The 15150-nt window shown below is 44.6% G+C and overlaps 2 protein-coding genes across 2 annotated transcripts in view; both read left to right on the top strand.

Moving 5' to 3' along the window:
• Positions 1 to 1684, top strand: part of RSPRY1 (ring finger and SPRY domain containing 1) — a gene marked incomplete at its 5' end in the record, with an annotated part of 31706 nt that extends 30022 nt beyond the window's left edge. The window contains one exon of the mRNA XM_079724180.1: positions 1286 to 1684. Within this exon, the coding sequence (XP_079580306.1) occupies positions 1286 to 1382 (97 nt within the window). The 3' untranslated portion in view covers positions 1383 to 1684. The remainder of the gene's footprint in view (positions 1 to 1285) is intronic.
• Positions 1685 to 6668: 4984 nt separating this feature from the next.
• On the top strand, positions 6669 to 12133 carry ARL2BP (ARF like GTPase 2 binding protein; the record flags this gene model as incomplete). Its single annotated transcript, XM_079723513.1, has 6 exons — positions 6669 to 6709; positions 7446 to 7507; positions 9452 to 9558; positions 10754 to 10839; positions 11061 to 11157; positions 12032 to 12133. Exons 1-6 carry the CDS (start codon positions 6672 to 6674, stop codon positions 12131 to 12133), a joined length of 492 nt encoding a protein of 163 aa, XP_079579639.1. The 5' UTR covers positions 6669 to 6671.
• Between the last annotated feature and the right edge of the window lie 3017 nt (positions 12134 to 15150).

Below are 15150 nucleotides of genomic sequence, written 5' to 3'. Positions count from 1 at the left end.
GAAATAGAAATGCTAACTTAAAAGTTTATGATACTAAGGCAAGAAAATTCTGAAAAAGAAGAGTTATGGAGAGGACCAACCCTACCTACCACATCTTAAAATATGTTAAAATAAATGTTAAATTTGCAACAACATGGGTGGACCTGGAAGGTATTATGCTTAGTGAAATAAGTCAGACAAAGAAAGACGAATACTGTATGTTATCACTTATATGTGGCATCTAAAATAAAACAAACGAGTGAATATAACAAAACAGAAACAGACTTACAGATATAGAGAACAAACTAGCAGTTACCAGTGGGGAGAGGGCGGGGGCTAGATAGGGGCAGGGGATTAAGAGGTACGAACTACTATGTATAAAATAAATTAGCTGCGAGGATATATTGCCCAGCACAGGGACTATAGCCAATATCTTTTTTTTTTAATGTATTTATTTATTTATTTTTGGCTGCATCCGGTCTTAATTGAGGCACGCGGGATCTTTCATTGTGGCACACAGGCTTCTCTCTAGCTGTGGCGTGTGGGCTCCAGAATGTGAGGGCTCAGTGGTTGCAGTGCACGGGGGCTCTCTAGTTGTGGGGCGTGGGCTCAGTAGTTGCGGCGCTAGGGCTTAGTTGCCCCGCGGCATGTGGGATCTTAGTTCCCCAACCAGGGATCAAACCTGCGTCCCTTGCACTGGAAGGCAGATTCTTAACCACTGGACCACCAGGGAAGTCCCTAGCTTTAATTGGAGTATAATTTATAAAAAATTTTAATCACTATGTTGTACGCCTGAAACTAATACAGTAATGTAAATCAACTATACTTAAAGAAAGGTTAATAGTTTTGTCCCAGTATATGAAAAGAATGACACAACAATGGAACAGAAGCCCAGAAATAGAACCGATTACAAAGAAAAATTTAACATATGATAAAGGCGTTATGTCAAATCTGTGGTGAGAGAAGGAGTATTCAGCAAATGATATTGGGATAGACGGCTAGCTGTCTGGGAAAAAGTAGCATTGTATCTCTACCTACATATACACATCTGTATGTATAGGCTATGTACATATAGACTTTCTGGAAGAATGCACATGAACTTTTAACTTATTCCTCAGAAGAGGAAGATTGAGGATCAGAAATGGAAGAGAGACTTGCTGTTTATATATTTACTTTTTGGTTTAGCCATGTGCGATTATTACCCTTTCAGTTAACATGCTTGTTAACATTTTAGGTGGAGTCAGCAGATCGTCAGTCTGACCTTCTGAAGCACTGACCTAACTGGCATTTATGTCTTTCTCCTCAGTGACCTGTGCATGGATTGTGCCTTGCAGCTGGAGACCTGCCCATTGTGTCGTAAAGAAATAGTGTCTAGAGTAAGACAGATTTCTCATATTTCATGACACACGTGAAGAGGCATCATGGACTTACTTCTACTCAATTCCAGCAAATGTTGAAAAGAAAAACAAAGAAAAAAAATCTCTAATCCGTTGTACGCACATTGAAACTTATAGCCATGGCCAGATTTTTTGCTAAAAAACGATAGTTTGTCAAAGACAAAATTCTCCCAGAATCTAACCCAACTTGCCAGCCCTGAGAAATTCCTTTTAAGGCCAAGGAAAGCTGAATGCTAACAGCTAGGCCTGCGGTACTTCCATGAGAAACAGTAGGAGACAATGCCCTCCTGAGCGCTGAAACCACACCGGATTTCTCCAGGTTGGGTTCATTTGATTGTTTAACACAGGATGTTTTGTCTCATATTCTAAAGTTTTTATTTTGGGCAAAAGTCATTATGGAGAAGTAAATGACAGCGTTTCTGGGTTAAGCATAACTTCCCATTGGTCAGAGAGCCACCGGTGTGTTAAGCATGGATATTGCAAGACTTGAAGCTATGAAACTAGAATCACACAGGTCAATACTACAAGCAACATGGAGGGCCTGAAAGAAGGTGCACAGACTGTAGGGAAAAACCCAAATTTTTGATATTTCAGTGATTCCAAAGAACATTCTAGTTTTTTTTAACTGCAGAAAATTGGTGGTATTTTCACATTCATGGTGTTTTTATCCAATTTCAGTACCCACATTTTGTGAGGAAAAAATGTTTTAACAATGCAGGAGGCATTCTTAAATTAATCGCAATGTTAGACTGGAGAAAATTTGGTATTTAGGGTATTTTTAAGCTACCATCAAATGAGGTCTCTCTGTTTTTTGTTTAAAAAAATTTTTTTAAATCAGTATTGTTTTTGGAAGTAATATACTTTGCAACTGTTGAACCAGTAGTCTCAAAAACTCTTAGAGGTCAGTCTGAGAGCACGTATTCCTATTGTTTAAAATAAATACATGTTTTTGAATAGTAAATTCAATCATGGATTGTTGACTACGTCTTCATCCAAAGTGTTATTCCCTCTCAGGGTCTCTGGTGAAGACCTTCAAGAGTTTGGTTTTTTCTCCCAGAAAATTGGAAGGTAGAATTGTAAATTCATAGAACTTATTTTATAATGGTGTACCTCAGCAGCTGCCTTTCAATTTATGCCAAGTCCTTACTGAGTTTATACTTGAATAGTAAATATTTCTTCTGAGTTTTACAGTGTCTTAAATTCAGTGCACACTTTTTTCTTCCTTTCCCACCCTTTATTGTTTGTAGTTTATTAAATTGTCCTATTACAGAGCTGATTTCCTTCCTGGCCGTACTTGTTGGGGTGCTGGATTTTTTCCATGTCTTTAGTCTTCCATAAATTCAAAAAAATATATAAATATATATATATATATGTTCTCTTCTTTAGCTTGTGGTGAATACAGTAATTTGCATTGAAGAAATAAAACATTTGTTGCCTTTTTTGACTAAGATTTCACAACTTTCATTGGTGCCTGCTGCTAAGCTTCCAAGATATTATACTCTCAGGTTTATACTTTCCGGGGTAGGACAGAATCAAGTATTAGAGTTAAGAAACAAGGTTAATCACTTATTCATCCAGCAAACCTTTATTGGACACCTAGTATATTCTGGGCACTGCACCTATATGGTATACAAAACAGATCTGTTCATGGCGCTAACATCTGGTAGTGGGGAGAAAATTATTTTTTCCTTATTGTAATAAATTTTTGGTGCCCTGAAAGAAAATAGGGTGCCTTTGAGAAAGAACAAGGGGAACCTAATTTAGATGAGGGGAAAGGGAGAAAACTCACTGAAGGAGTAATATTAGTAAAAACTTAGAGGAGGGACTTCCCTGGTATCACAGTGGTTAAGAATCCGCCTGCCAGTGCAGGGGACACGGGTTCGAGCCCTGGTCCAGGAAGATACCACATACCACGGAGCAACTAAGCCCGTGCACCACAACTACTGAAGCCTGCGCTCCTAGAGCCCGTGCTCCACAACAAGAGAGGCCACCGCAATGAGAAGCCCGCGCACCGCAACAAAGAGTAGCCCCCACTCGCTGCAACTAGAGAAAGCCTGCGCGCAGCAACGAAGACCCAACGCAGCCAAAAATAAATTAATTAAAAATAAAGAAATAAAAAGAAATCATAAATCCATTAAAAAAAAAACTTAAAGGAGGAAGTAGGACCTAGGGATATAGCCAGGCAGAGAGACTGAGGACAGGCTTCTAGGACTGGGTAGCTAGGTGAACACATTATATAGGTAAAGGCCTTAACTAAGGAGGAAAGGAGCTCAGTAGGCCCCAGGATCAGATGGAAGTCCCCTGAACTAGTAAGGCAGGAACTGAGTGGGTAGAAAAGCATGCTCCAAGGTTGGAGAGGTCTGGGAACTGCTCGTGAAGGCCATGTTCAGGATTTTGTATTTTATTCTAAGTGCGATAGAAAGCAAAGGAGTTTAAGTATGGAAATATGCCTTGATAAATAAGTTTAAAATATGGCTCTGGCTTCTATTTGGAGAATGGAATTGGAGTGGGGTTGGAAGTGGGGCAGGGCGCCACAGTATAGAGAACAAGCAAAAAATGGAAATAATATGACCAGTAGGGAGACTTTGAAGTAGTCCAGCAGAGAGGTAAAAGTGGTCTGTAAATTCAGTGGAGAGAGAAAAAAGTAGATGGAAAAATAGGTAATTAGTAGTAATTTCTCCAATGAGTCACTGGGGAAATGACCCCGGGGTTCCAGCCAAAAAGATTTTAAGAATTGCTGTGTTTTTTGAATGATACTGATAGAGCAGGATAAAGTCATGGTGCCATTTGCAGAATGCCAGAGAATGATGATTCAGTCACAGAAACCAAAACAATTTCATTAGCAGAAAATGACTTTTGCATGAATTTCAACCATCTTGATTATATAACCAAGAAAACTAAGTAAGATAAGCAGTTTCCAAGATTGTCCATTTTCTTGCTATTTAGTCACATAAAACAATTCTTAATGCCAACCCAAAATGAAGAAATTATTATTAATGGAAAATATTTCATATATACAGGTGAATTTTCTATTTTTCTACAAAAAGTCTGCCATTCTGTTTTCAGCAGAAAAACATCATGTTCTGATTTCCAGGAATATTATTTGACAACTTGGGGATTGGGACCATACATAACTTGATGGTTAGGCTCTTAGGAGTGGGGTGGACCCAGGTTCCAACCCCACTATGCCGCCTATTACCTGTATGCAAGTACTTCTACGCCTTAGTTTCCTAATCTGTAAAATGGAGATAATACTTTTTAGAGTTTTGGGGTTTTTTCTCATAGGGTTTCAAGTATTTTAAAAGGAAACAATGTGTTTTTAAATGTGTAGCACAGTATCTGGCACATGCCTGAATAGGTGGGTACCTATTATTCTTTATTCCCATTTGTTCTTAGAGCCAGAGATGAGGTGGACTAAAGAGGGCCACAATCTGGGTGGGCTCTATGTTTGCTTGAAAAATTGAATGCAGTGGAAGGGATACTGAGCCAGTTTCCGGTCCCAGGCCATTGAGTGACTGGCAGCTTCCACGTCCCGTCTCTTGAAATACTTGCTCTTGGACCTAGCTGCCATGGTGTGAGAAAACCCAAGCATCCATGGGAAGACCTATGTGGAGAGGAACGGTGACCACCCCCCACCTCCCAGGTCCTCTGTTCAACATCCACAACTGAGCTACCCCAGCCAATACTGATTTGCCAGCCACATGAGTAAGCTTCTTGGAAGAGGCTTCTCTAGCCTCATTCCAGCTGCCCTAACTGATGCCAAGTGGAACAGAGACTAGCTGTCCCTACCAAGTCCTGTCCAAATTGCAGACTAGAGAGCAAAATAATTGAGTTTTTTTAGCCAATAAGTTTTCTGGTGGCTTGTAACAGCATTAGATAACCAGAATAGATGAAATCAAGTTTCCTCCACTGCTCTGATCCCATATATGTATCAGCAGTAGAACGTGTGGGCAAGTTCATTTAGTCCAGCAGAAGTAAGTGTGGTTTATAGAGAAAGTAGGTCATGAGGAAATTGCTGAGTTTGCCTTGAGCTGTGTGACCAGTGTTTGACTTACAGAACTCGGTCCAGTTATTCAGCAAACCTTTCTGGATGCCTGCCTTCTACTTGGTGGTAAGCAGAGGTAGTATCTCTGAGAATTGATCTCACCCTGGACACAACTGTGTCATGGTAACCATTTTTAGTTCCACATCCCACTGATATATAATTTATGTCCATTCAAAAATGTCAATTTATTCAGGCTGGCCATCTGACCCACACATCAAACTTAAGCCGTACCTAAAATTCCTCTAGACATGTACCAGACATTTGGCCAAAAAATAAAATGCAACCGAAGCGACACAATGTCTAGTGATCCAATCAGGAGAAAACAGATCTAGGGTATCCTTTTGCAAAATTCGTCAGTTTTGGAGGGGGACTTTTCCTGGAGCAAAGTCACCTGATATAGTTGCTCAAAGTGGTTCTGTTAACTTTTATCTTGCCTAATTACCCAAGAAACCAGTTAGTGCCGAATAATCTTCTTGATGTGAATATTATATTTATGATGTAAATTACAAGACCTCCACTTCTTGCGGTGGGGCGATCCTTCCACGAGAGGGAGTAACTGTCTCGCAAATCAGAGGTCTTCATTATCTGGCTCAAAAGCTAAGGGATTGGCTCTCAAGAGATTTTCGATTTACAGTGCTCTTAAAACCCGCTTTAAACGACTTAAGCTTCATCTTAAATCTTGTAATTCATTCCAAGTTGCAAGTGAGGAAATCGAGCCTCTTTCTGGGCTTGGATTCCTTCCTCTTCAAAATGGGGACGACGTCAGATTTAATCGCCCCACAGAGTGAGTATACGTCAGAGAGCCCCTGACCTGCTCAAAGAGGTCCAACTTCCGTTCGCGACCCTCCATCCCTTTCCCTCACTTCCTCTCTCTATCTTTGCCCCGCCCCTGGCGTTTGGCAACACACGCCTGTGATTGGCTGCTGAGAGCCCCGAGACGGCGGAAGGGTCGCGGAGGCCTTGGTGACGGGAGGCGGGGGGCGCGGGAAAGGACGCCGGGACCCCGAGGCGGCAGCGGCTGCTTTAGTGAGGCCCGGCCGGCGCGTGGCAGCAGCCAGGGAGCCTGAGGCCGGGGCATCGTGCACAGGCGCTACTCGGTTGGGCCGTGAACCGGCCGAGGCCTCGGCTGCAAGGCCTTCCCGATGCCGGGTGGGGCTCTGCGGGGCAGAGCGGAGGCTGCGCCCGGGCCTCGGGCGGGGTAGAAGCCCGGCGGGCCCGCTGCCCCGCGCGCGGTGGATGGGGCGGCGGCGATGGACGCCCTAGAGGAAGAGAGCTTCGCGCTGTCCTTGTGAGTGACGCCGCCCGAGTCCTGGAGGCTGAAGGCCGGGGCTGCCGGCGCTTGGCCTCGGCCTCTGCCTCCACCCTGCGAAACCAGTGTCCCCGGTGTGGGTGGGAGACCAACAAGACCCCGCCCCAGTTCCCGCGGTCGATTCTGCCGCCGCGGCGACCGCGGGGTTCAGGCCTGTAGAACAGGAGTGCAGTGCGGTGTCATGCGATGATACACGCCTCTGTCACAATGCCCCCCGCCTCCAATCCTTGGTCGTCAGCAAAATCTGGCGAGTTTGAGCTGCAGAGGCCCGACCACGGGCCAGAAGACCCTCCACCACCACTACCCCCAGGGACTCTAATTGCCCCCCTCCCCCGGCCAGTGTCTTAACAGCACCAAGTTTACGCCCGCCCCAGCAGATTGGTGTGGGGTGGTAGCGAAAATGCGGTGAGTAGAACCCCAAGGAAATAAATGCGAGGAGCCTTAAGATGTCCTCAGTGAGCCTTTGCTCCTTTTATTTGTCCCTGTTGTAAGTCCTTGGGTCGTATCATGTTTTATGAAAGTGGAGCCATTGCATTCAACTTTGATGTCACAGATGTGTCAAATGTGTTTTCTTCTGTGCGGCATTGCTGAATTAGACAGTAATCATTAATTTTTGAAGCTAGTTGATGGGAAGTTCATTTGAAAATGTCCATAATACATTTTGAAAAAAAAAGGAATTATCTGAAACAGCTCCTAATCCAGGCATATTTTTCAGCTCTTCCGCCTGTGATGCAGAATTTGATGCTGTGGTTGGATATTTAGAAGACATTATCATGGGTAAGCTTCCTTGCCTGTGCTTTTTAGGTTTTAGGCCTTTGCTTTTAAGGATGTTGAAATCCATTTGGAGAGTTAATTTTCAAAAAGAGAGAAAACATGAAGCTGCACGTAATGTTTAATGTAACGTACTGTAATACAAAGTAAGCCTTACTGTGCTTTGCTTTACAGGCTACAGCCCCTACTTCTTTAAGTAACTAGTAACCATAGATTCAGTCCCCTGAAGGGACTTATTCAGGTAATGGGGCACCTTGAAGTTATGGGGCTCTTGGCAAAACTTCAGAAAATATTAACCTAGTTTATTTCAGAGAGTAAAATCAATTTTTAGTCTTGAGTTTTAATATTTTGTGACATAAAGCACAGTGTAATACTGTAGCCATTGGGACTTTCCTGGAGGCGCAGTGGTTAAGAGTTTGTCTACCAGTGCATGGAACACGGGTTCGAGCCCTGGTCCAGGAAGATCCCACATGCCGCAGAGCAACTAAGCCCGTGTGCAACAACTCCTGAGCCTGCAAGCCACAGCTACTGAAGCCTGCCTCCTAGAGCCCGTGCTCTGCAACAAGAGAAGCCACCGCGATGAGAAGCCCACGCACCGCAAGGAAGAGTAGCCCCCAGCTTGTCACAACCAGAGAAAGCCTGCACATAGCAGCAAAGACCCAACGCAGCCAAAAATTAATTAATTAATTAATTTAAAAATACCATAGCCATAGCACACATGTCCATGAGGAACAAGATGTCATACTTCAGCTGGGTTCTGAGTTCGAATTTGTGGATTCATTTTGGCATCCATAAGTCCTGCTAAGTAATAAGCAGTAATAGGCACCAACCATTTAAGACAAATATGTGGGAGAGAAAAATTTGAGAAAATGTCTGTTGACTTTAAGTTTTCTGAGAATTAGGAAAAGAACACTGTTGTTTGGTGTTACTAGCTGTATTTCTTAGTCTTGTTTAGTGAAAAATCATTGACCAAGTTTTTATACCTTCGGATCCTGTAAAGGTTCATACACTTAACTCCTAAATGCAAATGTATCACTGTTAAGATCCCATGTGGATCTGAGGATTTCTGGGGAATGCTCAGGAATACTTTCTTTTGGCCTCTATGAGTAACCTGTGTGCTGTGGGAAAGCCCAGGGTATTTATTCCAAAGTCTAGGTCATTTATGAAGCTTTCCTTTTATTTTTAGAAGTTATATTCTATTTGGTTGTTAAAATACCCTAAATACCGTAAACCTTAATGTTTGCTCTGAACCAATCTCTATACGTGAATTCTCATCTAAATTCCACCTAGCAAATCTTATAGGATACTCTGATCATCCTCATTTTTCCAATGAAGAAACTGGGGCTTAGAGAAATTAAGTAACAGGCCGAAGGTCACACAGTTGTAAGTGGCTGAGGTGGGACTTGAACCCAGGTAGTCTAGCCTCTATCAGAGCCCATCCATTTAATCACTACACTGTTTACACCACTGCTGCTGAAATTATATTAAGAGAACCCCTTGTGGAGTTCCCAAGCCACCCTGGTTAAAGTGGACTAGAGGGGGCTTCCCTGGTGGCACAGTGGTTGAGAGTCCGCCTGCCGATGCAGGGGATACGGGTTCGTGCCCCGGTCGGGGAGGATCCCACATGCCGCGGAGCGGCTGGGCCCGTGAGCCATGGCTGCTGAGCCTGCACGTCCGGAGCCTGTGCTCCGCAACGGGAGAGGCCGCAACAGTGAGGCCCGCGTACCGCAAAAAAAAAAAAAAAAAGTGGACTAGAGGGTAGTGGTGGTTGCACAGCACCGTGAAGGCTCTTCATGCCACGAAACTGTACGGTTAACACCTTCAGCTTTCCCCTCCTAGAGACTGGCCATCCATAAAGCAGTTCTGCTGACATTTCTTCCTGCCTGTTTATAAATCAGAATGGTTTTTAGTCTCCACTAAAAAGAGTACATTTTTCCTATTGCGGTTCAGATGATGAGTTCCAGTTATTACAGAGGAATTTCATGGACAAGTACTACCAGGAGTTTGAAGACACAGAAGAGAATAAGCTCACCTACACACCTATTTTTAATGAATATGTAAGTGGATTCCTGTTTCTCTTACTGGAGATTAGGATTTCTTTAAATTATGAATTTAGGATCAAATGATGTTGAAACCTGCTCAACTTTTAAAATCTGCCATCAGCACCCTGCCAGGAAGCCTAATTAGAATCTGATTTAGTCTTCATCTCCTGTTGTTTTCCTGTGCACAGTTCTTGGGGCTGTTTTCCAAATACTTAATGACTTTGTCTTCTGTTTTAAAACATGTTTGGCTTTATCATAATCCTGCTTTCAGTTACAGTATGTACTTACATACTTTTGACCTTTTGGCTTTCACACACTATTTTTTCCTACTACATAATCCAGTCAGGTATGCACGACTGTTAGATAAAAGTGAAAACCGGGCTTCCCTGGTGGCGTAGTGGTTGAGAGTCTGCCTGCCGATGCAGGAGACACGGGTTCGTGCCCCGGTCCGGGAAGATCCCACATGCCGTGGAGCGGCTAGGCCCGTGAGCCACGGCCGTTGAGCCTGCGTGTCCGGAGGCTGTGCTCCGCAACGGGAGAGGCCCGCGTACTGCAAAAAAAAAAAAAAAAAAAAGTGAAAACCAAGACCAAGATCACTAACTAGTTGGTGGCAAAACCAAGACTAGAACCCAGGAACCTCGACTCTTGACCCCTTGGGTCTTTGCACTATGCCAAGGCCTCATGCGGCCTCCTGTTATGATCTCATCTGTCCGAGAAGAGGTTTGAGCCTCCAGGACTTTCTTCCCTTAACACAGAAGTGTGGCAGAGTCGATGAAGGTTTCTTAAGCCAAGCCTCGGCTTTTAAGGAACCTGCGATTACCTCCAACTGTATGCTTTTTTATATGTTCTTTCCGCACAGATTCCGTCTACCCAGGCAGAAAAGCCCCCACTTACGTCACTCCTCACTTCCTGCCGTGGGGAGTGGGAGCCCTTCTGCTCCCTATCCCTACCCACCTTGGAGCATTCCTCTTGTTACATCGTAGTTACCTGCAAATGCCTCTCCCACGGGCGGGCCAGGGCACAGGGGGTGTGCTCACTGAGGACAGGAGCTGGCTTTGGGTTCTCTTTGGTGCCCCCAGCACTCGGCGGGGAGCCAGGCACACAGAATAGGCTCTTAGGAAATGTTTTCAAAGGGCTGGAGGACAGGCTTTCTGAAGAGGAGCTTTGTTTTCTTAAAGCACAGTCTGACCAAGATCCTTTCCACTGTTAGATTTCTTTGGTAGAAAAGTATATAGAAGAACAGCTGTTGGAGCGGATTCCTGGATTTAACATGGCGGCTTTCACTACAACTTTACAGTGAGTTGAGCTTGACTCTGCTTTTTTACGTCTTTTTACCCTTCTCCTCCTCAACTCTGAAAGAAGACCCTCCCCCTTGTTTTCCTCAGTGCTTGAATATCAAGCTTTAGAGCACTTGGTTAGGTCCTGGGTGGGAGGCCCTCCAGACCTTTGAGGGAAATCTCAAAGAGACAGTCTGTATCATCATTCATTCATGAAGCGGCCACCCTTTTCTTTTGCAGGCACCATAAAGATGAAGTGGCTGGTGACATTTTCGACATGCTGCTCACGTTTACGGATTTTCTGGCTTTTAAAGAAATGTTTCTGGACTATAGAGCAGTAAGTTCCTCTTGTCTGTTTAGTCACAGTGAACTGCTTAGAAAGTTCCAAGTAGACCTGTCGAGCACAAACCACCCCCTGTGCTCCTCTCTGTAAGACTGGCCAGTATCAGCCCAGCAGTGAGTGACGTGTCAGCAGAGCGAGCTGCTGTCCTCTGCTGGCCGGGGCCTGGGACCCTTACAAGGAATTACATTCTCATGGTTTTGGTGAAACAGGTCCCAGGCACCTTATAGGATTCCCAAATAATCAAAAGGACAAAGCCAAAAAGCAGGTCTAATTGCCTTGCTTTTCTTGGAATGCAGGTTCTTAATAGGAAAAAGAAATGTTTTTTGGTGAAGAGAGGTCTTTTTTTTGTTTCTTTGGCTGCGCCTCATGGCATGTGGGATCTTAGTTCCCCAACCAAGGGACCAGGGATCGAACCCGTGCCCCCTGCAGTGGAAGCGTGGAGTCTTAACCACTCGACTGCCAGAGAAGTCCCCAAGAGGTGCATTTTTTTTTTTTTTTTTCCCCTCCGGTATGCGGGCCTCTCACTGTTGTGGCCTCTCCCATTGCGGAGCACAGGCTCCGGACACGCAGGCTCAGCGGCCATGGCTCACGGGCCTAGCCGCTTCGCGGCATGTGGGATCTTCCCGGACCGGGGCACGAACCCATGTCCCCTGAATCGGCAGGCGGACTCTCAACCACTGCGCCACCAGGGAAGCCCAAGAGGTGCATTTTTAAAGAGTGACCAGCTCTGAATAAAAATGCAAAATCACATACTCCCTCTTCCTGTGTGCTCCCTGGTGGCCCACCCTGAACACCTCCTTCCCCGTTATGAGCTAGAAAGGACTTTTTTTTGTCTCTTGCCTCTTAAAGTTGCTCTCTTCTCATGTAGGAAAAAGAAGGCCGGGGACTGGACTTAAGCAGCGGTTTAGTGGTGACTTCATTGTGCAAATCATCTTCTATGACAGCTTCCCAGAACAATCTGCGGCCCTAGGTCCCACCTCCAGGTAATGGGATCTTTCTAGACATCACCAGCCCAATAGACTGGGAGAGGCTTTGGCTGATGATGTCAGAAGAATACATCTTGGAATGACTGACTCTGTTCTGCAACTCTTCGTTAATGTTAAGTATTGATGGGTCAGAAGAAAATGACCTGACCTTCCTGGGACACGTTGTTGTCTTCAGTAACCCTAGTACTCCTCCCTGAGTAGACACCTCTTTCAGGAGCTTCTGAGTCTGGCTCCTGCACCAAGCCCAAGTCCAGCATTCCACCTGGGGGGGGGGGCACTTCCCCAGCATACGTGTTGGTGTGTCCATGTTGGAAGAACCCACCATCACCAACTCTCTTGGCCCAGCAGGCCTTGCATGTCCCACCAGACTTTTTGTGCACTCACAGCTTTTTATATGGGTCAGAGTTTCAGTCCTGCAGCCTCAGTGGGCTTTTTGACTGGGAGTATTTATCTAGGGTTTAACTCAAGCTAGGTGCCCATCTCAAGATTTCTGAAACTCCTACTATCACAGATAGTCTTGGCTGTAGGAATCGACTTAGAGAGTTGTCCTTTACCTAAAAAGGTACTTGTGAAAATCAGTTCCTAGTCTTACATGTACAGTCCTTGTATCACTTCACTGTCTTCTCCTGGTCCTGATGTAGTCCCATTGTTTCTATAACTCGTTTATATGTTTTTGAAAACATATTTTTATAGATGAATACTCAGGCTAACCTAGTGGATATAATCTTGGAACTTCCATGATTACCCACGTAAAGATCAAAGTATTATATTGCTGTGTGCTTTTTAGCTGTTAGTGCTATGAAAGCAAAAATGCTTTCTATGTTGGTGTTCCTATTTTACTGGGCACCAATGAATGTATGCTGGAAGTAGTCTAAAAGGTTTCCTTTTCTTAGAACATGTTAGAGTTTGTGCAGGTTTGCTTAAAACCCTTTCTATGGGTCTTGCCTGGTGGCGCAGTGGTTGAGAGTCTGCCTGCTGATGCAGGGGACACGGGTTCGTGCCCCGGTCCGGGAAGATCCCACATGCCATGGAGCGGCTAGGCCCGTGAGCCATGGCCGCTGAGCCTGCACATCCGGAGCCTGTGCTCCACAACGGGAGAGGCCACAACAGTGAGAGAGGCCCGCGTACCGCAAAAAAAAAAACCTTTCTCTGTAAAACAGCTCCTTAGGTTTTCTGTTGGGGTGGGGGCTCTGCACTTCCTTCTTGCTGTCAAAATAATCCCACCAAGATCGTGTTCCACTGGTCCAGCTCAGTAGGAGATAGCAAACAGCTTTACCGGTCATCTGTCTGCTTGGATTTAGTACACTGGTTTAGTACAATGTTTGATAGAACATTACTGACCAGAAAACATGTATGTCACCTCTCTAGAAAGAAAAACTATAGTAGTTCAATTCCCAATGTGTACCTTAGTTGTTTTTTTGTTGTTGTTTTTATTTTTAAAGTAAAAATAAGAATCTCTACTGACTTTTCACTTGGCTGTTCTGGTTTTAAAAGATGAGCTAGCTGTAGGCTGTGCGTTTTTCTGTACCAACGTGGCGCTTATTAAATACTTGCGTACCATGAGTAAAATTTCAGGTGTTTTGAAAAAAAAAAAAACCATCATTCTAAATGAGTCATCCCTTCTTTACTATTGCTGCTGCCATCAGGTTATCAGTACTTTGGTCTTTCAAGACGAAGGCTTTTTAAAACACTTCCTCTCCTGGCCTTGCCTACCCTTCTTGCTCTTTTTATAAACGGGACTGCCCATCGCAGGCCAGGCATGTTGGAAGCACTTGATGAAGAATCCCTCTATTCAGTCTGGCTGAGAAAAGGCAGGTGGACAAATCCAAAGATGAAATTATGAAAAGTGAACAAAAAAAGGCAAATGGTTCTTTTTCATCCTTTTCCACTCAGAAAAAAAGCAGGCAAGTCTGTTGTAGCTTCATTAGAAAACAGGCATTAGAAAACATTAGAAAACAGGCTTTCTGATTTTTTTTTAAAACAAACTAGAACTCTCTCCGTCTGCTCAGGAACTTAGGTCATCATGTGCCACCTTCAGAGGGGCTCAGGGATGGTTGGGATGAGAAGGCCCCACGTGCAGGCCCAGCCTCAGGAGACATTTGCCTCCTCCTATTGCTTAGGCCTCCACAGCCATGGGAAGCACTGTTCACCCAAACTGCAGGGCCAGGGGCTAACGACTGGGGGATGCATTGGCCTGAACCAACAGGTAGTTGTTTGACAAAGTGTGTTAACATCTCCACCAAAATAGGCTGTGTTTTAGGTTGTCAGAAACCTGGTAAGACTTGCCAAGGATTTTGTTTTCTCTTAAGCCTCAAAAGAAAATCGGTTGGGCTTCCTCAAAACTATCCTCTTATGGCTTAATTCTAGAATGACTATTATTTGTCATTCAGTCTTGAGACACTGGAGAGTAAAAAGGGATGCTGTTAATTGTGACACCAGGACAACAGGCACAAACTAGGCCTGGGACCCAACTGGGACATGGGTATCAGACTTAGTCCTCCCCCACCACCCTTTGCAATGGAATAGCTCATCTGCAACTGTTTGAATCTAGTTACATTTTAATCGTTCCCAGTTTTTTAAGACAGGACCAAGGGGTGCCCAGAAATGCCTGTGGCTTATTATTCAGAGCATGTTGTGCTGTGGTGAGAAAATAAGTTCAGAAGGGCTCCCCCTCTTTGCTGCTCCCCCCTCTCTACCGTCTGTAACAGCTCCGCGCATCAGGCACTTGGATTATCTGATCTCTGAACTTCACAAACTGTCAAGGTAAGCAACATTATGGCAATCTTAAGTTCATCAAGATGACTAAATGATTTACTGTTAAACTGAGACCCTTTTCAGAATAAAAAGGGGTGCTATTAAATTTGTGCCATGACAAGCGGCATAAACGGGACTGTCCCAGCAAAGCAGGCAGGAAGTTGGTCATCCTACCTCAGGTCACAGAAGTGGCTGGTGGTGCCGCGTGACTCCAGGACTGGAACTGCCTTTAAATAGGCATTTGGAA

Source organism: Hyperoodon ampullatus (assembly GCF_949752795.1).
Source record: "Hyperoodon ampullatus genome assembly, chromosome: 18".
Lineage (NCBI taxonomy): Eukaryota > Metazoa > Chordata > Mammalia > Artiodactyla > Ziphiidae > Hyperoodon > Hyperoodon ampullatus.
The sequence above is the reverse complement of the archived record's forward strand: the minus strand, read 5'-3'. Positions and strand labels throughout refer to the sequence as shown.